General features: G+C 34.8%; 2 protein-coding genes across 2 annotated transcripts; both read right to left on the minus strand.

Annotated features, from left to right (window-relative positions):
• Nucleotides 1-2,131: 2,131 nt before the first annotated feature.
• LOC149375346 (IQ motif and ubiquitin-like domain-containing protein) lies at nucleotides 2,132-6,845 on the minus strand. The gene is made up of 7 exons (XM_089588876.1): nucleotides 6,514-6,845; nucleotides 6,218-6,244; nucleotides 5,170-5,325; nucleotides 4,058-4,389; nucleotides 3,084-3,454; nucleotides 2,548-2,741; nucleotides 2,132-2,474 (listed from the first exon to the last, which is right to left on the minus strand). Exons 1-7 carry the CDS (start codon nucleotides 6,843-6,845, stop codon nucleotides 2,132-2,134), a joined length of 1,755 nt encoding a protein of 584 aa, XP_089445002.1.
• An 18,819-nt stretch (nucleotides 6,846-25,664) lies between these two features.
• LOC149375347 (uncharacterized) lies at nucleotides 25,665-27,549 on the minus strand. The gene is made up of 3 exons (XM_089589001.1): nucleotides 27,256-27,549; nucleotides 27,111-27,176; nucleotides 25,665-25,929 (listed from the first exon to the last, which is right to left on the minus strand). Exons 1-3 carry the CDS (start codon nucleotides 27,439-27,441, stop codon nucleotides 25,759-25,761), a joined length of 423 nt encoding a protein of 140 aa, XP_089445127.1. The 5' UTR covers nucleotides 27,442-27,549; the 3' UTR covers nucleotides 25,665-25,758.
• Nucleotides 27,550-27,814: the final 265 nt, after the last annotated feature.

Here is a 27,814-nt window from a genome sequence, read left to right on the forward strand (position 1 = left end):
ATTAGTAAACGAGGCTGATAAGTTATCGTTAAACGACCCAGAACGATGATTGAAACTCTTGTTATTAGGCACCGATGAGCCCTTTGCGCGGGCGTCTGCAGCTCTAGTTTTGAATTGAGCATTTGATGCGTAGTCCTTACCTTGGGCCATAAAATTATTGTATGTAGACTTGCGATTATTCTGTTGACTAAGGTGATTGTTTGTAGGACGCTTCGGTTTATTGAGTAATGCCTGAGAAAAAGAATAGGGGACCTCATCGGAGTCCACGAATTGCTCTTGAACCAGTGGTTGAAAACGGTTCTGTAGAGAGAAAGGCTGTTCTTTATTTAGACTAGGAAAAGCTTCTTTAGAGGCAATAACATTATTAGACCGATTAGTTCCAAAAACTATCTTCCTCGCGTCCTCACGAGGTTTATTTTCTAGAGCCATAACCCTGAGAATGGCACGTTCTTTGATCATAGTTGGACATGATGCGTCCAAGGCACGATGAGAGCCACCACAAGTAGCACATTTAAACACTTCAAGTTTACACGCATCCTCATGTTTATTTTCACCACATTTTCCACACATCGGTGAGGATTTGCAGAATTTAGACATATGCCCAGGCAAAAAACAGGAGTAACATATTCTAGGTGTAGAGATGAAAGGTTGAACCTCATGAGCAATATGGTACATAAACACATATTGAGGAAGCTCTTGCCCATGAAATGTCACAATTGTGGACTTCGTTGGAATATACTTAGGAAGAGTAGGATCACTGTCTACTTTGGGATTTTTTCTTGTTATTCTTCCGACACTACGTATTTTTATACTAGACTGTAAGTCTTGTAGGATGTCTTTTTCTTCAATATCCAGGTTGACACCTCTAATGATGCCCTTCCTTACAAGCCGATGAAATGGAATAAATATATCACAGTCCTTATCCAGAATTTCCTGATCTGTTAGTACATTATTAGCGTTTACCCGAGAGTTAAAAATAAGCTCAATTTTGCTAGAGGACTTAAAGAAAATCTGATTGACACTACACTTTTTCGAAATAGATTTACTGATAGAGTACCTGTTCAAACTTTTGAAGGCACGTTGACCTTGAACTTTCTTACTCTGGATAATAACTCTAAATGGACCTTTATCGTCAGAAGCGTATGTTGAGATGACTGCTGAGCGAGCTTGTTTGTCAAAATTAACTTCTCGAGCTTCTTGAGATGGAACAAGATTAACTTGCTCAGTGTTAATGTTGCCCGGGTTGTTTAGCAGATCGGCACGAGATGATTTTGGCTGTTTCTCGTCATCACGAGCATCCTCTATACTAGAGACTGACAGAATTCTCTTCCTGTCTTTCTTGAATTGCACTGACTGATCAACAAGATCATTTGTTTGCATTGGGGCAACCTCTAATACCTTAGAGGCCATAGTTATTAACAAGTGCTACCTGGATAACCGGGAGCACGTGAAAAAAGAACAACACCAGTCAACAGACACTACGGCGCCGTTAACCTAAACATGCTGCGGTACACGCGAACAAAGGAGAAGCAGCGAGTAACGACCCGTGGGTAACACTTTCAGTACAAAAGACTTCAAACTGCTACAGGACTAATCTTGGAGGCCTACGACTCAAATAAATATGAGTTTCTGCACCTTAAACACTTCGACAAATTGAAGAGCAAAGAGAGCAAACGTGCGCTACTTGAGAGAGTCGGCCATCTTTCACACGATATAATCAGAAGTTGAAAACATGTGCCAAAATGCATTATGTTTTATTTCGTTTAAAAAAAATTTTTTTCTATTTATAACAGAGTTGGATTTAAAATAAATACCAACTGTTATCTCATTATCCGCGATGCAACTGCTCTGCTGAAATAAAACTAATTTAGTGAAACATTGCATACCATACGTCGACTTATAATCAAATTAAGTTTAATAGTCTTGAATTGTTCATTTTGATATTTATATTTTTTATTTACCTGACTACATAATCATAGTCTTTACTGTTTATTTTTTTAATGTATCATCATGGTTCAGCATAAAATGCGTGATCATACGAAAATATGTCGTAACAAAGAAACAATGCTTCATTTGCATTATTGAAAAAATAGCAGTTACGGTCGTAACACTTATGTACAAAAATCCCACCTCACAGAGACATCCCCGGGTCCGAGTGGTACCTGACCATTGACTCGAAGTAAAGTCTCGCCAGTGAATTCATCCTCCTGAGTTTGCGAACCAGCTCCCCGTCGTAGGCATCCGGTGGGCCCGAGGAATCGCTCGCAAGCACCTCGTGCATCCGAGTCTCGCGTCTCGTCGCCAACAGATTATTCCAGGGTGTCCAGGGCTTGCGAGGGTCAAGCCTCGCGAGCCGCAGTCGCTCGAGCTCGTCGCACCCTGAAAAGACCGAGCGCCCGTGCCATATGTCATTCACCAGGTAACCAACTGCCTTTGGACCCACGACAAACGCAAGGCTGCTGGCACCGTCTCGTCTGCGGTAAACAAAAAGGGAATTGAAGTGGGGAAAAAAGAAATAATTTGGGATGATCTAAAGGGTGGGGCTACCTAACAGCTTCGTGCCTTCGCAGCTCCCTGAGCATCCTCTCGTAGATTTCTGGGTAGTGGCCAGGTCGGCGCCCTGGCCTGAGAGCCCTGCAGTCGACACACATTCTCGAGACCCGCTCGCGGTGATCGGTCTCAAAAGCCTCGAATCCCCTGAGACGCCCGCATGACGGGCACAGTCGCGTCCGCGTTGATTCCTGCGAATCCATTAAAATTTTTTTTCCCCTGTATTATTGATACATTTCTAAGAAACGCGTATCTATATTTTTTTTAAATCTGTCCATGTCTGGCAAAACTTGGACTCGCACTACTTAAAATCGGTTCGATGTGAAAACTCATTTGAAAATATTCACCTCTCTGATCTTACTTAGACTCGCACTACTTAAAATCGGATAAACAGGACAACTGATTTAAAAATATTTTCCTGTCTGACCAAACTTGGACTCATACTACTAAAAATCGGATTGCTCACGGTTTTCTGATTTCAGACAAATTACCGTGTTTACTGCACACTAGGTAAATTTTCGGGGGTCCCCTACCTTGGCTCGATTGTCGTGGTGAGCTAAAGCGTTTCTAGCTAGGTTGAGAAAGGCGAGCCTCACGCGGCTCCTCAGGTGTCTCAATAGACGCCGCGGCTCGAGTCTCGAGGACGGCGAGGCAGCCTGCTCCAGCAGATACAGTTCCTGGTCTATCAAGTTCTCGAGGCTCGTCGATGCTGCACATGTATGCTGGGACGCGATTCTTTTGACCAAGTACAGGAGCTCAACGCGGTTGCTCGGGTCGCACTGTTGCTCGTTGTTGTTGTCGTAGTCGTCCAGAGTCCGCAGGGCATCGTACACGTCCTTGAATTCGCGGGCTCGCTGGACGCTCAATGTGTCGATGCTTACTGGCTGCTTTCCTGCGTTGTAACCTACGGGATTGTACTTTAGTGCTCGCAAGAAGGAACTTTTTTGTTAAATTGGTCGCTATGCTATAAATAAATGGAAAAGTCATTCTGAGAATTAACAAACTTCATTTATTGAAACTCAATAGTGTTGATAAATATTGTGTTGAGAGCAGATCAACACCTGTAATGTGTCACATTTGTACACTTTTTTTCTTTGTAAACGTGCGTCAGCGTATGTGTGTATTGTATGCGTCCAACGTAGAAGTTATTCAATTTCACACTTCAGGGCTACCGTGCGAGAGTTCACAGCCAGGATGAAAAAAGGAGGGGAATGAAAGATATGGTGGAAAAATATTTCGTCTCGAGATATCCCACGTAAATACGTAATATGAAAATACATGTTTGCAAATGTCAAAGTTGGGGAGAATTTGGTTTCATATCTCATTTATTCATCAAAAGATAGTATCTCGATTTTCATGCTTTTGTCTCAGAAGTAGTACTCTTTTTCCACTGTTACCTGTGTTTAAAGAGACTCTATCCTGTCAGTTCACGGAGCAAATCAATTCCAAACATGATAAGAGGTGTACTATACTTTGTTGTCTAAGGTCCAATGTAATCAATAATCACCTTTGAGCAGAACAGGCCTCGCGAGCACGTGGAGAAAGGTGGCCCTTGCACGCTCGGCTCTTCTCCTAGCGATGCTGCTTCTTGAGCTTTCTATCGCCCGCAAAGCCTCGACCTCCTGCTCCAGCTTCCTCGCACGTGCCGCAATCCTCGCCTCGGCTTCGTTGTAGGACTCGCGAATTCTCGCTTCCTCGGTGACGCTCCAGTGCTCCACTAATCTCCGCAAAACCGCGAGATCCAAAGGCTTGTTGACCCCATTATTGGTTGCCGCTGGATTATTCATCAAGTGGAGTTGGCTGCTGATTTCTTGGATCGACGGAATGGCTTGGTTGGTGCTGCAGTGCATCGAGAAGTTCAATTACTTTTGCTCAAACTATTTGGACTATTGTTTGGACAAATGAAAAATCATAACAACTGACTCGTAAGGACGATTCATTTTCATCCTTCCAAGATCCTTTTAAGGAATCTTTTCTCGACCATTCAAGATGGTTCGAAAAAAATTTTTTTTCTAATGTCTCCAAGTCTTTGTCGTTGCATGATTTTTATTGTCTTAATGTATTTTCAAGGCGTAAAAGAAACACTATAAAGATTTTCGTTTTTATTTATATAAACATAAATTGTATGAAGACGATTGTAAAAAGTTGTGACTTTAAACTTGTCTTTTTTTTTAAGTGTGCTCCTTACACTCCTATACACGTGCATTTTCGTTGAAGTAGTCACGTTCGTATAAAAATAAACAAAGTAACCTTAAAAATATTTTTAAAATGAGACATGTATGTTGTCGTAAGATTTTTAAATAATATGTGCTCATTGTTTTGACAAAATGAAAAATACATCGCAATAAAAATAATCATTGAAAAAAAAATTAAAGATATCAAAATTATATTTAAGCAATCTTGAAATTATTAGTTCTACGATTAAAAAAGATTTACAATCAACACTTTAAATTTATTTTAAAAGACAAAAAAAACACCTTAAAAATCTTTAAAAGCTACCGTAAAAATATGTCATATATTTTTGAAAAATTGAAAAACTCATCGTAAAAGACTCGACTGAGACAACAAAAATCGAAACGCATCCTTGAGAGGTACGCATTAAAAAAATATCGAGACCACCGATAATAATCCTCCAACGACTCGAGGGTAGAAAAGGACGATCGATCGTTGGCCGTAAGATCCCCGTTCCCATCATCTGCGTCGAGTTTTCCAGGTAAACAATTCAAGCTGTCGTCATCCTTGTCCTCGATACGCTGCCGACGACCACGATAAACTCTGTAAATATTTTTACTATCATTATTTATCCCTTTTTTTTCTACTTCTCCTCTCTTCCGCGAGTGCACTTATTTTATGTCTAGGGTCCCATTATGTTAGTGATTTCTGCAGGGCAGGAAAGAGATGGATGCTGTGCAACGAGTCGTGAGGATGCAGACATCCATCAATGGATAGGTGTATCACGAGAAAAGTTGGAGTACACGCGTACGTATATGGAGCAATGAAATAGTAGCGCATCTCCCTTTAACTTCGATATCGACGAAACGAACCAAATAGGATCCATTATAGACTACAACGTGAGATCCGATGTCTTCTAGAAAATAAATTTCAACCAGCTGCTATAGCTCATTCTGACTCTATTTTCGTTGCAAAAAAGCTCCCGCAGATGTATAAATGAAAAAAAATTGCTACAAAAGCGGAAGAAGATAAAAAAAAAGCTTGACAGATGTAACGATACTTTTCGCGAAAAAAGGCCAAACACAAGTATTCCCTACACATCGTAATGAATCACACGTAGATCCATTTCGAAATAAACACACCCAATTTATCAAAAATATATTGTAAGTAACACTTTTTGTACATCCGCAATAATCGCAACTTATACAAGCAAACTATTTGCCCGACATACCGTATATCTACGTTAGTCGAAAATTCAGGAAACACCAGAACGATCTTCTTTACGCATATGCGTGTACGTGTTTATTAAGTGAGTTTTTGCCGATCGTAAAGGAGACCCTTGCTTATCTGAGAGTCAATCGAAGCCTCCCCTCGGACGATGAAAATCGTCGCAAGCCTGGATATTCTGATCTCCAACGCATATAGACACACTCATGGGCGATAACATGGAGATGGCAACCGGTAAAGGACAAAATAAAATAAAATAAACACGTACCCATCGAATTTACGTCTCCGATAGACCGCACCGAGATTAGACTGATAACCATATATTTAGTGCGTGTACGTGAGATGATTAGAAGCTGCATGAATACGTATACCTAACGCGTACACATACAATACACGAAAGATGGAAAGGATCAGGCAGGGAAGCTGTTGTAAATTCAACTATCGCACACTAAATGCTTTCAATTAAATTTATACGAGGTCATGTACACCTCTTTTTTTAGAGAATAATAATTCAAGACCCACAACATCGGTCCCACGATCGTGTATAAGGGAGGGTCTCTGTACCTGTACCACCTCTGTATCCTGACAGCAGCAGCAGCCCTCAGCTCCATCACGTGCCCATCCCTGGGCGTCAGAGTCCAGTCGGATAGTTCAGGGAAGTAATTACCAGCCTGGGTCGCTCGTTCGACCCCGCCAGCTACGACCGAGCGCTCCACTTGCAGTGGACGCGAAATGGTTTGGCTGGGCACGGACACGAGGCGTGGCTGGTCGGCAAAGTCGCTGGACCTCGTTTGGGAGGTCGCGTTGTGATACTCGAGGTCCCGGTTGACGCTGCGCCAGCCACCGAGAAACGGCTTCGGCGAGCTCCGGTCCTCGATCTCCGTCGCCGTGACCATTTTTTATAATCGGTGCTGACGTTCCTGCTGGCTGCGGAAAAGTAATTTCACGTGTGTGTGTATGTTTTTCTTTTTCTTTTCATCTGAAAAATGATGGTAGTTTTTTCGTAACGATGCAGCAGGGAATCTGCACGTACACAGATTGAATTCAGGACTATTGTAATACCGCTAAGATGTGCAGCGTATTGAATTTTTATCCCATACTTCCTTCAGCTCATTTTATACGCAATATACAGTCAATAGTATAATCAAGGATGTTCCGGGTTCTTGCTACAGAGGCTTTTATCCGAAGCGATCGATCAAATTGGAAAAATCAAGACAATTTTCCGTGAAATACACGCACTACCCCGCTTGAGGGGAAACTCGAAGATCCGTGTGATTTTTAAAATTCATAAGAATCGCGGAAAGGACAATTGACTACGTTATAAAAGTCGGGCCAAAGAGTTATCGCGCCACTCCATCGGGCGGTATAGTAATCAAGGACAGGACTACCCTCCCGAGTTATTAATTTAGTCTCGTAGCTCTCCGACCCCCTTTACACGGTAGGTAGGTAGTACCTGCATAATACATCCATCAGCGCGTGAAAAAAAAAAAAAAAAAAAAAAAAGAAGGACTCTCTTAGCACCTATATTAAAGTCCTCGGCGCCCGCGTACTCGCTGATATACTTTCGTTATTCGAATTAAAATTCATCAGCTCGCGCGGGGAGAGCAGCTGGCGAGAAATTACCCACTTTTACCCCGCGAACAATTTTCACTGGATTACTACAGTGGAGGTGGTGGTGCTGGTGATTCAGAGCTCGAATTAATTATGCAAAACAGCATGGAGGGATACCGATAACGGCCTCGATTAGTGTGCAATAAAAATACTTTTGTATACGAGCGTGAATTCGAAGCATCTTTTTTTCCTGGATTTTGAGTTGGAATCCAAACTCTATAAACAATTATTAGCACTACAAGGAAAAATAAAAAAATAAAAAAATAGTTCTCGCCTTTATTGTACTATCCATCAACAGCGAGCGAAGGGGAAGAACCACATAAATATGGGTCGAAGACGGAACGCGCAATATCCTATACACCATCTCGTCGAGAAGGAGCTCGCGTGGCAAATATTTTCCAGAGACCTACGCACGTTTCAACGGAGGAAAAACTCCCCTGTTTTTTTAAGGTATCCACGCGCTTCGGCTGCGCTGCTATTTCGCCCTCTCTCGTCTACCTAGTGCTCCTGTACTCTCGGGGGTAATCTCCGTTAATGGAGTCAGGCCGGCGTAACGTGCGCGTCTATGCGCGCGTGCACACGCGACTCTACATGTATATTATAGCCTTGTGCAGAAACAAAACGCGACGTGACGTAATCACTCATTCTCTCTACATAGCTTGTGCAGGTATTTGACGTCTACTTATGCGTGTTGACTTTTTGTGTAGAGGCGCAAATGGATGTTCACTACCATGATTTTTTGCTTACCCCTTTTTTGTCGTACGTACAAATGTAAACTTTTTTTTTTTTTCTTTCGAGGGTGAAGTAGTTATACTTAACTATCTATTTAATTTTTTTTTTTACATGTACTGTGCTGGACTTTTTTTATACAACATTCGAGATACCATGGATTTAAAAATCATTTAAAGATGATTTTGTAGTTGATGCAGGTGACTAAACAAATAAAAGAAAAGAAAATAAAAATACATGGCAATGAGAAAAGCTATCGTGCAAGGACGAATGTAAAAAAACAATGCTACAAAAACAATCCTCACTGCGCTCGATTCTTTATAATCGTATTTTGCGTGTGCAAAAGGAACCCGAGGATGCAGTAAAGGAATCAAAAAACTACAATACTTGTGCTTGCACACGCCGTGTATTTTTCAATACTAAAAATCAATAAGCCTGAAGATAAAAACAACACATGCGGTCTATTTACCAAAGGCTGTACGTATGTGGAAAAAACTCGATTCCCGTGCAAGCTGCTTTTTCTTCTTGTAGTATGTTGTATTATATCTAGCGAGTTTTTTCGTCCTGACTGTTTTCTCGGACTAACGTACCTGATGACAGTGGAGAGAAAAATCGTAGGTGGGCAACGAAAAATTGTCAATATGCAAGAGGGTGTGGGTATGAGAGTACACAAATAACATGTGTGAAATACCGCTTGCGAGCAACTTTGAAATTTGAACTTTTAAATGTACGCCGACGCAATATCAACGGTACGAGGACGACGGGATTGCCAAAACGGAGGAACGAAAGCTCGAGTTTTGCTGCAGCAGCCCCACTAGACAACACCGAGTATCCAACGGCAACGACACAACCCGAGCTTGGTCGATCAACTTAGCAGATCGCCTTCCCTTCTTTACGTGGTTTTTTGCTCGTCCGCGATGTAATTGTATTGCTTTTGTTTCGGACAGCATCGATCTCTATTGTATGGGTTTGCCATGCATAGGAAATACTTAAACTCGATCTTTCGATCGGAAGATAAATCAAAAGAATCTATAAAAAAATAATATGCTGGAATAAACAAAAAATAGATTTAGACATTATGGTAAAAAATCTTGTAAACTATTATACTATTACCAAATAAAATTAAGTTCAATCAATTGTATTCAATATTTTGCAATTTTTTACTTTTTAAAAATTATTTACAACTTAGTACCTACATACTGGTGTAATATCGAATAAAAAGGGGATCATTTGTTACTTCAACGAAAATAATTTGACCATTTTTTTAAAGAAAGAGTTAGTTTGCTAGATGACCTTTCACAATTATATTCTCGCTGCCATAGATTGGATAATTTCGATGTCCATTGAGAAACTTAATCTTTCGGCCATAATGGTCAGTCAATTTTTTTTTTTTTTTTTCAATCATCACGTCTGTTTTTAAATTCAACCAAAAACTCTACATAGTGGAAATTTGATTTGATTCAATAAAATGTTTCCACATCAGTATAAAAGAGATTAAATTTAAAAAAAAGTATTATATCGAAGTCGTTAACAATAACAATTTGAGTATCTCTCAACCCTTAAAAAAATGATAAAATAAAATAAAGTCCTAAAATTGAAGATTCTAACGATTCATAAAAAAGTTAAATTCGTATAATATTCAAAACTTTCCAAGAGAATTCCTATTTTCAAAAGAGCAAAAATAGAATACACACTATATTACGTTTCACAGATATCGGGCACATGTCAAGCCTCGAAGAAATTAAGGTCTAAAAGTTTAAGCGAAAGTAATATACTGTCGGTGCAATTGTTTTATAATATAAACTTACTTCAACCAGCTTGAGATTGATTGTTTGAAATCAACTTTACATTTAGTCCAAAATTATAATACTTTTGTCCTTCGTTTTTTTTTTTTTATTTCTTAACAAAATTTTAACACTGCATAAAATAGATTGCACCGATGAGTTCCCCTAAAAAGATAATAAATTACTAAGTTATACCAGTATTTAGTAGTATTTCCTGTTTGGTACTTTGAATCTGGTGGTGATATCTTGAAATCTTAAACGACTTCAGTTTTAATAAAAAATTCAGAACTTCAAGCTCTTTTTGAAACATGTGTATCATCTAGAGGTTAAAGTTTGAAAAAATTTGCAGAATAAGATTATTGACCATTTCATCTGTTCTGCAACAAAAACTTGCGGAGAGCACTATTCATGTGGTAACACGATATAATCACAAGTTAAAGTCAAGCAATTCAGTCTTTTTTACTAACTATATAGTAAAAATTCATCGATTGACATCGTTCTCATTAGAAACGGTATGGTCATCCGTGGTCATTACGTAAAATCTTAAAATCCCAAACGACTTCAGTTTTTAAAAATTTGGAACCTCAGACTAACATTTAAGTATTCGTATCATCTAGAGGTTCAAGTTTGTAAAAGTTTACAAGATAAAATTATTGACCATTTCAAATAAGAATTTCCCTTTCCTATTTAAAGTCATACCTAATACTACACACAAGATAGGATATTCCAATACGGGTAGGAATGTCTGCACGTCTACTAAATTGTCGTTTCTATCAACCAACAGCAACAAAATCTCTTTATTGTAAACTATTTTACGTACTATACGCCAAAGATCAATACATCTCTTGTACACTCATAAATAAGTAGCAGGAGAGGCCAAAAACATCCAAATCTTGCGGTGGCAGGGGAAAAAAGGCGCTTGGTCAACCCTACCTTCGTTGGCGCAGGTAGGGTAGGAGAAAAAAGCTATCGAGTTTGAGTAGATTGGCTGTCGTACTTAAAGAGTAGGAGCAACAGTAGCTCTTATTTGCTGTTAGTAGGTACGTGGCGTTACTTTGGATTGTAATTGGTTGGAGCAATGGACTTCATGTTCCATCGACCTAGTTTGGCGGTGGTAGTCATGATGTTAGGGGTGGCTCAATATATTATTTACTAAAAACTATGGCATTGATATTGAAAACCACTGACGCACACGTCGGTTCACTCGATGGAATATTTTCCGTTGTAAGCAGAGACCAAAGAAAGAAGTTAAGGTATAGAAAATAAAAAAAAGAATACTATCTTCTTTATTTTTGTTTCAACTATATGCAAAAAGTCGAAAATTTATGTACTCTAAAATTGATAGGATGCTCTGGTTAAAATTTATAAATTGATCCCTAAAAATCCACATCTGGATCACCTTATTTTTTTCATATTTCAGAAGAAAATAAAAAATCTGGTACCATACAAAAAAGTAACACTCATTAACGAAAATTGTTACTCATTTTTTGAGATGTAGTTAACTTAAAAATTAAACTACAATAGAGATGAATGCATAAATATTTTTTCAAACGTCAACATAAAAAAAAAATATTTCATCCAACTTTATTCAATATATGCTGAACAAAATATTTAGGTGTGTTTTATTGATTATTTTTTTAGTTTCTGGTTAAAATACATTTTTTATTGTTGATACTTGTTCCTCTCCGAAAAAACAGCAACGTGCTCATCAAAACGTCACCGCATTGACGTTAAATATAAATACACACACCAACAACTAGCTTGTTTTTTTCTACCAACATCCAAATATGGGCACTAGATCAATGACATGAAGTATTTACCAGTGAGTCAGTGCTGGAAGAGAAACAGATTGTAGGAAAGATAAACGAGAAATAAAAACACGCGCAGGACATATACGAATAATTGTAAATATATTATAAGCATAGCTGCGTAGTAGAAGGTGGTAAAATTCTATTGTCATGCACATTGAACGCATCAGTACGGACACGCGCTATACAAGGGAATTAAATATTCTTCCTTGGCTCAATTCTAGACAGTCACTAGTTCATTTTATGCCAGAAAGTAAAGATGAGCCATCGGAAATTTTGGCCTTGGCAAGGAAAAGCTTGGAGAAACTTTTATAAAAGCCTATAATTATATGTCCTTAACCGCTGGAGTATGTGGTGCGTTGAGGGGGTTTTGTATACGTATGTGTTCGGAATAAAGCCTAATTTTTACTATTTTTTTATTTTTTTTATTTTTACTTAGATTAGTAAAGCGTATCATAGAGAAATAGCTAAAATATAAAATGATGCCTCAAATCTTAATGCAACATTTGAATTAATCCCTGACTTCAAATAATGTTGCTTGTATATAGTAGCAACATATACATTTACAGCACACAGATGAACACTAACACATATAATACGATTCTTCAATGATTTAACTCTAGAAAATAAACATTAAAAAAAAAAAAAATGTCTCACTTAACTTAATCCACTGAAGACCAAGTTATTATTTTTAATTTTCATTCAATATCAATTGGTATTAACGTTTTCATCGTTAGTTTTTTTCATTCATTGGGTTTCATAAGTAAATAATACTAAATTTCTTACGATTAAAACCATACAAACTTAACATATTACAATTTTCGAGTTTAAAAAAAACTCAGCGGTAGATTAGTCTTTTAATTTATTAATTTATAAAATCAATTCATAAAAATAGAAATACGAAGTGATTATTACTTAAAAGGTATTTAGTATAAATTCTTATCTCTGGTTTTATTGTACTGCTCCATTTTCTCCTTGCCATATGAAGATTAGCGACTGTGCACCGAACTGCTTCCTCACAATCCGCAAAAAAGTATCTCTCACTTTTTGCAATTTTTACCGGAAACCAAGTAAAATACGCTTATTCTCTCAACTACCCAATAATTTATATTTCATAAAAGAAAACTAAAAAGCATATTCGCACCTTCAGGATTAATTTAACAAAAAATTTCTAAATTGCATAAAAAATGGAGAAATCATGATTCGTACGAAAATTGGTCGTAAAAATTTCGATCATTCAATAGATTTGGCACGCTAAAAACTAATTAAAGTTTTTATAAATTAGCAACATCAAACTATTTTAAATTTACCAAATAAACTTTTACAAACATATTTAAATAATCAAATGTTTTAAAAAATAACAAAGTAATTAAAAAGTTAATCGTTAAGAATACTGAATCTGTATTAAAGGGATTCAAAAATTTGTCATTTATTAGTTTCATTGAAATCCGTCCTACATAGATTGGCTTCAAATTTGTTTGTTCCCAAAAATACAGAAAAAAGAGGGGAAGTGTGGAAGGGATAAAGTATGTTGATGGGCGTGACATTCCTCCCACTTGATGGCCAGTAAACTTTGGTAGTGGGAAATAGAATACCATACCCTTCAAGGCACAACCCCAACACGACACTGTCTGTCAGTGCGCCAGCTAGACAACACTTCAACATAAAGTGATTGTCTTGTACGATATTTCCGATTCATTTTGACGAAGAAGCCTAGCTTTCAACTCCATAGTCATTGGCGAGAAGTGTCTTGCGAAGCTCGAGACACCAAAACTCCCAGCATCGAAAGAGAGTCCGTTCCAGCCGTGCCCAACTTGGTCCAAGGAGTTCTTGGAAATTATTGTTTTCGTCACGAGAGTCAAGTTATCAAGTAAGTGCATGTTTAAGTCTTCTCTTTGCCGAAATAGGTTTATCTCGCCCTTAGCGATATAATGTTGTTTCCTTTTGAGTGATATACCGTTTCAAAACAAAACCAGCAAAATACTTCTCAATTTATTAAAAGCTATTATATCTTTGAATTTATATAAAAGAGTAAACGTTTAATTTTTATGTTATTGTTTCTTTGCTTATTATTTCTATTATTTGTAATACCATTATAATCACTACTCACATTATTTCTATTACGATTCTTTATTAATACTAAAATTAATATTATTATTATTATTATAATAGATATTATTATCATAATTAATATCATTATTATAATTGATATTATTATTATAATTAATGTTATTATTATAATGATTATTATTATTATTATTGTTATTATTATTATCATTATAACTTTACATGCGCCTTGGTGGGAACAAACTTAAAATTTTCTCTTTTTTTACTATAAGCATATATCAAAAAAAAATTTATTTGGCACAAATTATGACAATTAAAATGCAGTATTAGCATGGAAAAGCTTGGATTTTGTTATATACAATAAATGCAAGTTTTTAAGTATTGGAATATTGAACGCATATTAAATATTCCTTAAAAAATAGAACTGGTGCTTAATTTTTACAAACCGGCGGTAACTTCGCTTATTTTTTCTGGACGTAAGTTTACACGCTTAACCAAGCTTTTCTTCAGCAAGAGATTTCATTCGATAAAAAAATGTTACCAAAAGCTAAGCAGATCTCGGCAAACCCCTTATCTTATTTTTTGCATCCTCAGTATTTAATTTCACACCAGTTTTTTTGTTTCTTTAATTTTTCATCGTAGATTTACGATAAAATTAAAATGTAGAGGATGATACAACTTACATTAAAAGTGAATTATAAAACTTACGAAAATTGACTGTTCAAAAAGTTGAAAAATCCATCATATTAGCATATTATAAATCCCTTAAAATTCCCGTATCAGGTTAAAATTTCAATGATATACGTAACAATTTTGCTTTGCTCCAATTTTAGATGCATGTAACTGTCAATACACAGCACTCATCGATATTCTAAATAAAACGAAGTCAAGAATTTAAAAAAATTTCATTGTCCCTGTAAATAACTCTTACAACATACTAAGGCCAAAATATGGTAAAAAGGCTGAAAAAATTTTTTAAATCCGATTTGAAATTAAGTGTAAATACCAAATTTAAATTATTCAGTAAGTGCATGCTTAAATTCTCTGTATTGCAAAAATATATATTGATCTCGTCATTCGCGATATTATGTTGTTTTTATTTAGTGTAAATAAATTTGAAACTCAAAATAAGTATATTACTGCACAATATATATCTTAAAGCTATCTTTAAAATTATATAAAGAAGTAAATGGTTCAAAAGCAAATTTTTTTCCTATTAATAACAATAGTGCTTAATTTTTGCAAAAACTTTTCTTAACGTCACTTTACACGCATCACCAAGCTTTTGTTTAATCAAAAGATTCTACAAAACTTTAACCACATCATTCACTATTTTATAAAATCCTGAGTAAATTTTATAATTTATGCATAATTAAAAAAAAAAGTTTGTCTGAAATAATTAAATACTAGCCTAACGTATATTTAAAGCAATAAAATGGAAATACATATTTTACAATTTTCATGCCTAATTAATTTTGGACCATGCAATAAAAATAGTATAGTTGTACAAATTTTATATTTTTATTCAATTTAATGTTTGTTTTATTATGCATTAGAAGATGTACTCTTGGTAAATAGTATCGCTTCATCTAAGTCGTATAGAGTACGTTGTTCTAATAATGTATCTAATTCTGTGAGCTAACGTTTATATTCTCTTAATCTATTTTTAGATAAAAATGATGATGCTTACGGGTATTATTATTATGTTAACCACTATGCCATTGGTGCCATGTCATGCAAGCGATAACATGGAAGGTGACATCCCATTAATTTTGGGGGTACAAAATTTTTATAAAACGACTAGCATAGGCATCGTGTATAGAAGCAACGAAGGTGAGCAAAAGTAAAGTGTAAATAATTAAAGAGATAAATACCTAAAATTAATAATTTTCGTCCCAATATTACAGAAATTCATTCAGTAGTTAACATGGTGAAGGCGTTTTCGAAAAAACAGGTTTACTCGGTCGCAGTGACCATAGCGGATCTTCCCGTAAAATACCCCAAAATAAAAAATTACTCAAAAACACTCTTCGTTGTATTTTTAAACAGCGACAATGATTTCAAAAAATTCTCGGACTTTTCCGAGGATCATGACCTATCGCCACATGTTTGGCTATTAATATTTAAGTCAGCTGCCACTGGACAAATTGATAACATATGTCGATGTCCTAAAAAAAATTATTTCCACCTAAACGCATTAAGCGAGATTTTAATTAAATGTGGAGATAATCAAGACATTAATGAATGGTTTACCTTCGTCTCTGGGAATGAATTACAAGTTAACAAATTATTCGAATGGAGCAAGGAGAAACAACTAATTGTCACAGACAAACGAGGTATTGCTCAGAGACGGAAAAATTTAACTGGTGGGTCGGTTAAAATTGTTGGGAAGGTAACTCTTTTGCTTTATAGAAAGATTTAAATAAAAAGGTTTATTTTGAAACAAAACAACTATTGGGTTAAAAAACTAACTTGTCTTTTTGTTTCGTTTGTAGCCTTCTTTTCATTCTAGAATAGTTGAAGATGTTGCATTAAAAACAGGATTAACATATAAGTATGATAACATTTCGTATAACAAAAAGGACTTAAATGAAAGTGTCATGAATACAACAATTAATTCCACGAAGTATTCAAATGAGAGTATTGTTTTTCCTGATGAATATTTAACAATTAAAAATGTAGATGAGAATGACATGACGATTGAAACCATGGAGGTATACGATAAATTATATTATAAACTACCTGATTCCATGGAAATTCCATGGACTGCATATTTCGAGGTAAAACAATTTGAATTCTAAAATTAACATTTATGACTTAATTTATCCAGAACGTTTAACTTACTTTTGTGAAACAGGTTTTCAGCAAGCTCATTTGGATTTTCGTGCTTACACTCGTAGTTATTTCGTCAATATTCTTTAGTTTGGTTTTAGTATTACATAATGATAGGAGAGGATTCATCTATAAACTGTCGGATGGCTTTTTGAATGTATGGAGAGTTTTTGTGCATCAGGAATTAACAGGTAAAATGTTGCAGAAGTTTTCTGACAAAATTATAGCAAAGAAATTTACACCTCGTTATTGATACCACATCATACACGATTTTTATGAAAATTTATAATCATTAAGCACAATTGGATTGTACGACGGTTCGATCAGTTTGATAGGTCCTTTTTATGTTAAAAGATCATTTAATTCATCTCTATTTAAAAGAAAAAATAAATACATTATTAATACTTACATAAAAAGTGATATACATTTGCGGAAAAAAATACTAATGTAGTACGAAAACGACTATTTCCGTTCTTGGGCGCACAGTAAGTAGTAGGCTCACTGCATTTTGCGCCCTTGGTAAGAAAATTAATATTCGCAACTTGTGCACAAACGAGAAACAACGGTGGTATTTAAGAACGCAAGTCGTACTTGGTGATCTAGGAACGAAATGCATCGATTTTTTACCTCGTTGATTTTATTTTATTTTATTTTTTTTTTTTCAATTTCAACATTTAGACGATTACAGCGGATTTAGCATAAAGGAGTACTCGCCACGTAAGCACCATCCAACCAAGATTATCCCAATATTGAAGGAAATAATGCATATAAGGTATATAAGGTTCTATAGTATCTCAGGGTGAAAAATTTGCCCTCCAAATTTTTACTTACATTAAAAAAAAAAAAAAATAAAGCTCTTTTATATAAATAAAGAACAATCTAATTTATCTGAAAGAATAGAAGTTTTTGTCATCACCAAGGCTTTATTTGGGGCCAAAGATAAGATGGCGATTCTACGGCGAATGCTATTTTTTCTACCAAGGATTCTGTATATGTTCATCGACGTTAGATTAGATTTCATTGACCTAGATAGAAAATCTTCCTTTCCATTGAACAGGGACAAGGAATGTCCTACATTGCCTTCGGTGTGGCTGGCCAAAAGCAACCACGCATTTTATTGCACGCATAATTAAGTATTGACGTATATATGAATTCGATTTTCTTCAAAACTTCACGAGCTCTAACTGATTGAAAAAATAGTTGTGTCTATTGTTGTAAATCCTGTTTTTTATACTTAGGGAGTTTTTCTAAACTTTGGAGGTTTGCTGCACCCATGGTTGGAACAATAAAGTTCGCATCTGGTGCTTGCCCTAAAGGCATGCACTAGCAGGTACGAAAACTGCTATTTTCTCACTATAGATGCAAACTCTTTGCTCCCTCGGAAGAAAAAACGATGTTCGTGTCTTGAACACAAACATATAAAACCCCGCCTTCTGGGCGAGATTTTTTCACTCTGCACCCATGGTACAACAACGTATGTTTCCTTTATCTCTCTCTTTCTTCCTCTCTCTAACTCTCTCTCTCGCTGGAGATATTGTAAAAATTGTAAAACCTTTGTATATCAGCAGTTGCCATTCGGGTGTAACACCCTTGGCATAATAAATTAGCTTTCAAATCAAATCTTTCTCTCCTGATTTGATTAAACTACGCTTATAACTGTTTAACAAAAAATACTAACCTTCTCACCAAAGATTTATAGCTTGAACCTTGAAGGTGAACGCTCTTTAAAAAAAAAGAAAAGTGTGCACAGAAAATTAGAAAAAGTTAGATATTTCCAGAAAAAACTAGTGTCCAATAATCTCCCAAAGAACTGGGGAGAAGGTTCTCACACCAACTAAGCAAAACAATTTTATACGTTATATGTACATAATACTTATATCCGTTCAGACATTTACAAGTGCAAATACTTGTATAATCATCATATACTGTTGAATATAATCTAAGAACCGTAGCAGTTAAATAACCTATATAATGAGATAACTATATTGCCTGGCTATACTAACGTTCCTTTAAAATTTTACAGATGTGCAATTTGGTTCCTTGTCATCGAAAATAGCAAAAATATCGCTGTATCTGACGGCATTTATAATCATTTCAATGTATTCAGGCTGTTTCACAAGTTTTGTGACAGTTTCAATACCATACATACCATTTAGAAATTCACGTGAACTTCTGGAGGATGGTACATATCAATTGATCATTGAGAAAAACTCTAAATCTTATCAATTTTTTTCGGTAATTTTTGAAAGCACAAACTTAATGAAAATTATTGAAATTTTTTCAAAACATTTATCTTATGATAATTTTTTAGAGCTTGGACAATGATATGAACAAAAAATTAAGCTTCATGTTGAAGGATATGGATAGTATGCCTACAAACATGGACGAAATTCTGCATCAGGTAATTTAAAGTACTCAGTTTGTGTGTCAATAATTTTGAAACATTTTTACCAATGCATGATCTTTTACAGTAGTATCTAAAAATTATTTTTCGTAGAAAATTTTGTACTTTTTCTTGAAATACTGGTCAAAGTGTTTATTAAAGTATAGTTTTGTTTACATTTTTGTGTAGAAAATGAGACCAATTCAATTACAGTCATAAAAAAATATCTAGAAAATTTCACACAAAAACTAGTAATTCGAAGCCATTGAAACATGTTACAATATAATTTCTTATTTTAAAATGAACCTAATATATCTCTGTGTCTGTGTGTGGGAGAAGTCATATGCGTCGTTGTACGTGTTAATATGGTTACAAAATAATGCACTTCAAATCAGAGAAATTTTCAAAAGTTTTTTAGAGCTACAAAGATTTAATGACTTAAAATCAGATTATTTTTCAGCGTACATGAATCATTCAAAGTTTTCTTTTAATTTCAGATATGCAGTGAAAAAGTCGCTTTCTATGGAACTAACATGGTGCGAAGTTCAGAAACTTACAAGTCACTTTGCAATATGTTCTCTCTTCCACTAGGTAATTCTAGAAAAAAAAGTATTGCTTTAAAGAAAGGAGATCCACTTCTTAAATTTTTAAATCATCAGTAAGTATTTTTAAGTAAGAAATTATTGTCAAAAAATTTTAACAATTTTTTTTTCAGTATTCAAAAGTATAGAGAGAATGGAGTGATATCCCGAATGAAAGCAGCTTCTCTAGAAAAGCATCGCATTGAAAAAGAATTTTCATTTAATTCACTTGGTATTACTGAGCTCGCTCCACTGTTTGTATTTTTACTAAGTGGATTTGTCTTTAGCTTTATCATATTTTTGTTTGAGAAATATCACAAGCGGTTAATATTGTATTTAGTGAAAAAACCGTGTAGGAAAATCAAGAAAATTAGGAAACCAAAAAAAACCAACCGTTTGTACAATGACGGGAAACCATTTTCAGTTTACTCTCAGTTCAGGGAGCCACAGCCACGCCCTTTGTGGCCTTATACCCCATAAGAAGATGATCGTGATACAGCGAATCACAAAAATTAATTTTAAGATGATATGATTTTAAGGTAGTTTATCATTCACAAGACAGTCTATAATGCATCATCTGTTAGTGCATTCAAAATACGGCAACAGTGTCGATCAGCTCGTCACTCGTCATACATTTGATATACACATACACACTCGTATATGGATATATATACATATATGTATATATATATATATATATATATATATATTTATGCGGCTACTCTGTTGCCAAATATTCGAGACATTCACGTATGCAACAGACAAGTTACAAGATAATTGATAAATGATTCATTACTTTGTATTTATACTGGTGATCCAACAGTTTTAAAATTGTATGAAATAGTACGAATTGTAAATTTTTAACGGTATATTTCTCAGAATTTTCTCGGTTACTTAGGTTGATCTTTTTGCCTGTATTCGAAAAGTCCCATGGTAACCTGTGATAAGATTTTAAACTCGTAACTTTATTATCTCAAAAACCAATGTGGTAAAAATAATTTTTTATAATTTATTCCAAAAAATAAAAATTTAATCTATAACATACATTTTTTCAAAGAAAACCAAAGTTCAAAAGTGGTGGGTGATAGACAACCTTACAACTATTAGTTAAACGTAAGCAAATAAAAAATTACAAAAAAGTTATCACAATAATAAGTAGTTTTCGGACCGTAATAGTAGTTAAAAAAATCTCAGTTTTAAGCGACTGTGAAAGAAATTAACAGTGTTTCCTAATTTATTATTTACTATTGAACCATAATAAGGCCTCTCTACGAACCTATGTTTAATCAAAAAAGTTCCTGATGTAATTTCTGGGAAAACATGAGGTTTGACGTAAATTTCTACTACATTTTTTGTAAATACAAAGAAAGTTTTTTGAAAAATTTCAAAAAGAAATAAAACATGACGAAAATGTTGTTGAAATTTATTCTTAAGAAACGGAACTGTAACCATAAACTTTTAATAGGATGCCTTTCATTGTTATATCAAATACCTTAAGCAACCAAATTAATTTATGATTAATATCAAAGAATTTTATCGCAAAATTAAAAAGTCTATGTGCATGACTTTCTAATTCTATTGGAATTGTTTTCGGTTATAAATAAACGCATGCGTTATTAGGATAAAGTAAATGTACTGACTGAAATTTCACGAATTTATTGTATTTGACATTGTTTTGGCCGGTTCTATCGTAGTAGAGACGTCTTCTTTTGCTCCTGACGTTCCATCATTCTTTTTCTTCAAATCAACGCGTCCTTCAAATACAATGAGGCCCCTGTTCGTTACAAAAAAATAATTTTATTCTATGAAATATACATCCATATAAGTAAGAAGGAGATGGAGATTTAAAAACAAACAAATATCACATTTGTCAAAAGATATGACAATTTTGTCGTTTCAACGAATAAAACCAATACAGTAAACGTACTTTTCAAGGTTTAAAGTTTAGTTCATGCGGAATTCATAAGTTTTTTAAGTAGTACTATGAAGTTAACATACAATGGAAAATTAATAAGCGTAATCTCAACAAGAAAAATTCAAATGAGTATGTTGCACAGATGTTGTAAAAAATTAAATGAGTAATATATAGTTTCAATGAGATTTTCCTATAACGTTAACTTATTATTTTTAACTTGCAAGAAAATTTTATTGTTACTGGTATTGTTGTTATTATTATTGTTGTTGTTGTTGTTATTGAAAAAAAAAAAAAAAAAAAAACTCCCACCTAAAGTCCATCCTCGCGACCCGATGGGCCGAGCGTATCTTCCGTTTGAGATGGTCCGAGTAGTACCCCCCGCCACCCCCAACGCAACAGTGGGCCTCAGCTTCGTCCTCCGTGAGCAGCACACAGTTCCAAGGACTCCAGGACTGGTCGAGCTCGTAACGCGGGAGACGCAAATCTCCCAGCTCCGAGCTTTCGCTCAGCACCGAGTGCCCGTGCCAGATGGTAAGCACCAAGTGTCGCAGGTCTGGCACCGACATTGCATCGGCCAAACCTTCGGGCTCAGCTGTACGAATTGCGCTTAGGAGCCTCGCGAAGGGGCCCATGTCCAGAGGCATGCTCGAGTTGTCCCGCAGTCGCACGCAGCCTGAATATTTTTTTTTTTTTTTATTATTTTTTTTTTTTTTTTTCATCATTGCCAACTTAAAATTGAGTGTGTCTAGATTCAGCCAAGATAAGTAGCGTAACTTGAAGTAGGAAAACTATTTGCTGTAATATGTCTTGGCTGCATTTGATATTTCTCTCCTTCTGAACAGTAAAAAGTAGCAACATGACAATAACATTAAAATATAATAATAAATAATTATTGAAATCTTTTTATCCGCTATATAATTGCAGGTTCACGCGGATCTTAAAGTTTATTTTACGGGTTTTCAAAAAAATCAAATGTACCGAGTTGCAGCAATATACCCTGAAAATGTACTATAGAATTGTTTATTTTTGATTTGTATATATACTCTTAAAAGAAACAAACTGTGTTTCTTTTTATTTACTATACAATAAAATTATACATAACGTCGGATTGTATTTTATGAAGTACCCTGAAATACCATGCAAACGTTATTCAAAAAAAAAAGGTTTTAAATAATTAACTTGTTTACATTGTGTCATTTTTATACTAAAAGTTATCTTTCAAAAACATACGTAATTAGTGACATTATAAATATATAATAGTATTGGCAAAAAAAAAAAAGTTATTCAAAAAACGGAAGCAAAACTGAATTGTCATCAGAGAGATGGGTATATTTATTGCTAATATACCTGAACACAATTTTTTTTTCCTCAAAAATTCTCCTCTTTCCTTTTTCAAGCGATAAAAATACCAGTAATTTATAGCTACTTTTCAGGGAGTTATTGCCATTATCATGTACCGTATTATGGCTAAAAATTAAACCTTCTTTTCATAGCTAAAAATTTCATATTGAGAAGGTTCAGCCACTACTTGCCGATAATAAATATCGTATTGGTATTTCCATAATTACCCAAGCATTTGTTGAACGACTGCCTCCGCGAAGTGACGGGAAATTCGCCCCGCGGTCGGAGTCTGCAACAGCTCGCGCAAAAAATCTGGCTCTTCTCCAGCGACTCCCGAAACTCGTAATCGCACCTTTCGACCCGGCACTCATCCTGGACGCTCCGGCAGGTGCAGTTGTGCGAGTACCTCAAAAAATTCAAAAAAAACCCTATCCACCAAAAAAACGTCCCCCTCACGATAGATATACATTTACGCAAAACGCACACCCCCCGAAGGTAAAAAATAAACAGCAGCAAACCACAAAATTGAATTTTAAGATGATATACTATGAATTAGAGCATTGTTGCAAAAAAATTAAAATCCCTAAGAAATTATCACAAGTAGATAATAATATTTAAAATGTTTAAATGGTGAAGAATATTACTCTTAAATATTGAATTAAAGCTGACGTATGCCACTATAAGTATACACGTGTGAGTACTGTGTGGGCGCATAACATTACGTAATAAGTGTGGATCAATAAATTTTAAAAATAGTAAAGATACAGTGACTAAATGGACTCTGATTTTAATTGACGATTTCAAGCGTAAATAACGTCATTATCCTCGTTTTTCAAGCGATTATGGAAGAAACTAAATTTATATTAATAACTTTATATTGAAAGTATTAAGAAATAAAATCTATTCTTAAAATGTAAGACTATCAATTTAAACTCTATGTAACCTAACTAATCAGACAAATGCGAATAAAAAGTCATGGATTTGATGACAGATGAGAGCTGAAAACTAAAAAATTATACTACTACTCAACGCTGCGGAAGTGCATTAAAATTTCGATTTTTAGAAAATCGTTTTAATACTTAGTGTTGTTATTATTTAAAGTAATATTGTTATTGTTTTTACTAGATAAAAACAATGGTACACACATTAAACCAAGGCAAGCATAAGAAGTTCCACGGACCCAATGCTAATTCTGATGACATACTCCATCAAGTCCAAAGATACTCATTATAGCGTTTAACTTTTTCATGCTGTAAGTACATGTGGACAAAACGTTAAAAATGAAAGTTATATTTAACATTCTGTCTCATAAAAATAGACATTTTGTATTAACATTTGTAGTCTATAGTGTTGTTGTAAAACTTCAAACAAAAAAATTGCTTTAAAACAGCCAATAAATCGTTATGTTAGATATATGTGAAGTATGCGAGTAGTTACTTGTATAAAACTCAATGTAGTGTTAACAGTGTAATGTACAAATGCAAAATTATACATGATCATTGTTTTCTATGGGTCGTGCCAGGCAGAAGCTACCGTAGCGTGCTAGTGAACTGTTATCTTTTGCATTACTTACTCTAATCGATAAATAAGCATTAAATAGAAGTACATTTCTTTTCACTTTTACAATTACCTACGATTACACAACGCGTTACACAGCATCTGAATATATTGTATGTTTCTTGTGAACATAGTGTCAAATACAAAATTTACAGATCATGTTAAAATAATCTTTTTGGATTTGCTATTTCCGTTTATAGTGTCCTCCTGACGCAGTAACTTACGAGAATAGTTTTTAGTCTCGAAAAAATTGTTGTGAAATATAAAATTTTTCAATTTTATTACATTGACTGACAAGATATTGTATTATAACATGAATTTATGTTATACTTAACTATTTGAATGGTCCCCAAATCAAATCTTAAAACTTAGAATGACACGTTTTACTCTGGATACCAGTAGACTGATCGTGCCTTACATGCAAGATTTACGTTTACTGGCCTATTTTTAATAAATATCATCAACGTTCATAACCCAATATGCGACTGACAAAATTGTCTCTCTACAATTGTATTGTTACTCATTTATCATAATTCGCTAAACATACGGGAAATCATAAAGACAAAGGAATAGGTGAAAATATAGACAAACCCTTTACTCACGAATACGTTAAAGGAATAATATTTTTTCTTACTTAAGATGTTTTTTTCTTGAACATTTAGACGTTGACTGTGTCCTCAGTAGGAAAAATAAAGTTCGCACCTGGTGCGCATCCAACCACCGAAAGCGAAGCAGGGCCCAAGGGACTCTTTGTGCTTGCCCTGGTGACATGTGCCACCAGGTACGAAAACTACTATTTCGTGAGTATTTGCTGTGGGTTTATTGAGCAACAATATTTTGTCCACATCGAAAAACTTGAAGCTCATGAAACAATTTTGAACAACAAATTTAAGAGCTAATTTTATACGACATTTGCGAGACCTACCGTATTACGGGCGTTTTTTCAATAGACTCTCAAACTCTAAGTATCTGTATTATGTGTTGGACAAAAAAATTTCACTTTGTATCAATATGATTAAACCTGTAAGATCTGTAATTGTTTTGGTTGATTATTTGTAAATAAAACTGATTAGGTAATGAATTGACGTCATTTTTTTATTCCTTCTCTTGCAACATTTTCTTGTGTTCACTGTAACTGTGAATCATTCGATATTTTTAATTTTGGTTACAATCTGGTACGTCGACAACTGACTCGTTTTTTTTAAGGAAGACGAATACATAGAACGTTGTCAGAGCAAAGTCTTGCCTCAATGCTATCCACATCGCACTCATCTGGGATGTTATATTTTATAATGAGTTGTGGGAAAGCATTTATAGTGTCGTCTTGTTCATTTTTTTTTATGCCCGTAATTGAAATTGATTTACCACTGGGCTAAAAATTAAACATATTTTTCTAATTAACACATTTTTTTTCCTAATAAAATAAGCTTCATACATTTAAATTAAACAGTATCTTAAGACACCTGACAAGCGGAGATTTTTATCCATACCTCATCTAGTCAGCTTATCTTTTTTAACTTAATTTTAACGGCTCATATCGAGTTAGAGCTGGCGTAAATGTAAGCATTTTATCAGTATCGAGGTGCGGCTAAGTAGTGAGCTTCATTTTTTTATCTACGTCAAATTGAGACTGAGCCGTTTCTAAATCGCTATCGAATTCCGGTTCAGTAATTTTCCTGGGTGGTTAAACTTTTTCTTTGTATTTACAACACATGTAAGTTCATTTTAATTCTATCGTGTACGTTGTTCATTACTTTATACCAATTATAATTTTATCTATACTGTACCGGCGTCTATTTTGAAAGTTGATGCACAAACTACCCCAAAAAGAACATTACCATTTTTTCAGGCATTAGCCAAGTCAGCAAGTAGCGAAAATACTCTCCAGTGCCATTTTTTGTAAAATTTAATAAACTTTTCTTTCATAAAAATGAAGTTCCGTGTAAGTTAATGGAGACGATCACACATGTACAATAACAAGTACACGTGTAGATTTAAAACAGTTTTGTACAATAAAGTGCAGCGTTGAGTTCGTTACTAATGCTCAACTTACGTAATGGCCTCATTGAACATGATGACAACCACCGTCATAATCATGTCCAAGAGGCTGTTGTCAATCGAAAAAAAATTAGCAATAGCTTGAAACGTAAAACGTTAACCAATTTTTCACCGTGATTATCGGAATTAGTTCGCGGCAAAATAAACAACGACGAGCATTAATTCACAGTTTACGATTTGGATAAATTTTTTTCTAGACAAACTAATTTGCTCATTGTACAGAAACACATTCTTTAAACACACCAGTTTTTATGTTTACGACTGTTAATACAGTTATAGACTGATAGGGCCTAAGTAAAGTGGGACAAAAAATCTCGTTACCCATCGATCAGTGAATGGAAAGTTACTTATCCGCAATTCGACACTTATCAAGAAACGGTAATTATCATTTAGCCACAACTCAACAAACTCTTTTTTCAGCCGCAATTCATCATTTGCGATCTTAGTATTAAACAGGAAAAAAAGTAAAACAAGGAAAAGAAATAAATAAAGAACCTCCATATTGACAACGACGCTAATTGTGTCCTCGACGAATTCTGTGCAGTCTATTTTCCTCTGATCCTACAAAAATGCCACTTTATTGATTTTTTTTTTTTTTCATTAATATTATTTTTGTGTGTATCATTGCTCATGGCCTTACCTCATTAGAAATTGAGGTATGCAAATCTTTGTGGAGTACAAGATGTTTCAACTCCTTGGGCGTGTTACTGGGAGACGTGATCTGATGACTCGCATAAACATCAACTTCCCGTGCAAACAAGGTTGATAATTTCACACTTGAACCTTCTAGACCTGATGGTCCATTATTACAATCGTCCATGGACATTTTGATAAAAATACTAGAATTTAATAGCGTAAGTGTTCGTCTGAATAAGTCTGAGGAGTCACTGGCGAACAACAAAGTAGATTCTAGTGTTACTACGTGTCGCGTGCGTGACATCACTGCCGTATTTAGGAAGATACGTGCACCGGAGTAGAGCCCACAAACAAAGAATTACAAATAGGAGCGACCAATCAGCGCTAGTCGAAGTATAATATATACTATTTTCTTGGGATGAGTAAATTAAACGATAAGTATGACTTATCTTTAAATTTAAAAATTTGATTTATGCGTAAAAGAGAGTACGGCTTTTTTTTATAATGAACAATATCTTCTTCCGTGGAATAACTTTTGTATTTCTTTGGTACGTTATAGTCAT

Source organism: Copidosoma floridanum, unplaced genomic scaffold (genome assembly GCF_036245765.1).
Source record: "Copidosoma floridanum isolate Cflo_tuat_1 unplaced genomic scaffold, Cflo_Japanese_pri ptg000007l, whole genome shotgun sequence".
Taxonomy (NCBI): Eukaryota; Metazoa; Arthropoda; class Insecta; order Hymenoptera; family Encyrtidae; genus Copidosoma; species Copidosoma floridanum.

What these genes read in the sequence shown, in the direction of transcription:
- LOC149375347 (XM_089589001.1), bottom strand. Translation starts at nt 27,441, where the DNA reads ATGTCCATGGACGATTGTAATAATGGACCATCAGGTCTAGAAGGTTCA. An exon ending in ATACCTCAATTTCTAATGAG is followed by an intron (nt 27,177 to 27,255) that starts GTAAGGCCATGA and finishes GCATTTTTGTAG; the next exon opens with GATCAGAGGAAAATAGACTG. An exon ending in GCGTCGTTGTCAATATGGAG is followed by an intron (nt 25,930 to 27,110) that starts GTTCTTTATTTA and finishes TTTAATTTTTAG; the next exon opens with CCCAGTGGTAAATCAATTTC.
- LOC149375346 (XM_089588876.1), bottom strand. Translation starts at nt 6,845, where the DNA reads ATGGTCACGGCGACGGAGATCGAGGACCGGAGCTCGCCGAAGCCGTTT. An exon ending in TCGTTGGAGGATTATTATCG is followed by an intron (nt 4,390 to 5,169) that starts GTGGTCTCGATA and finishes GATGCACTGCAG; the next exon opens with CACCAACCAAGCCATTCCGT. An exon ending in CGAAGGCACGAAGCTGTTAG is followed by an intron (nt 2,475 to 2,547) that starts GTAGCCCCACCC and finishes TGTTTACCGCAG; the next exon opens with ACGAGACGGTGCCAGCAGCC.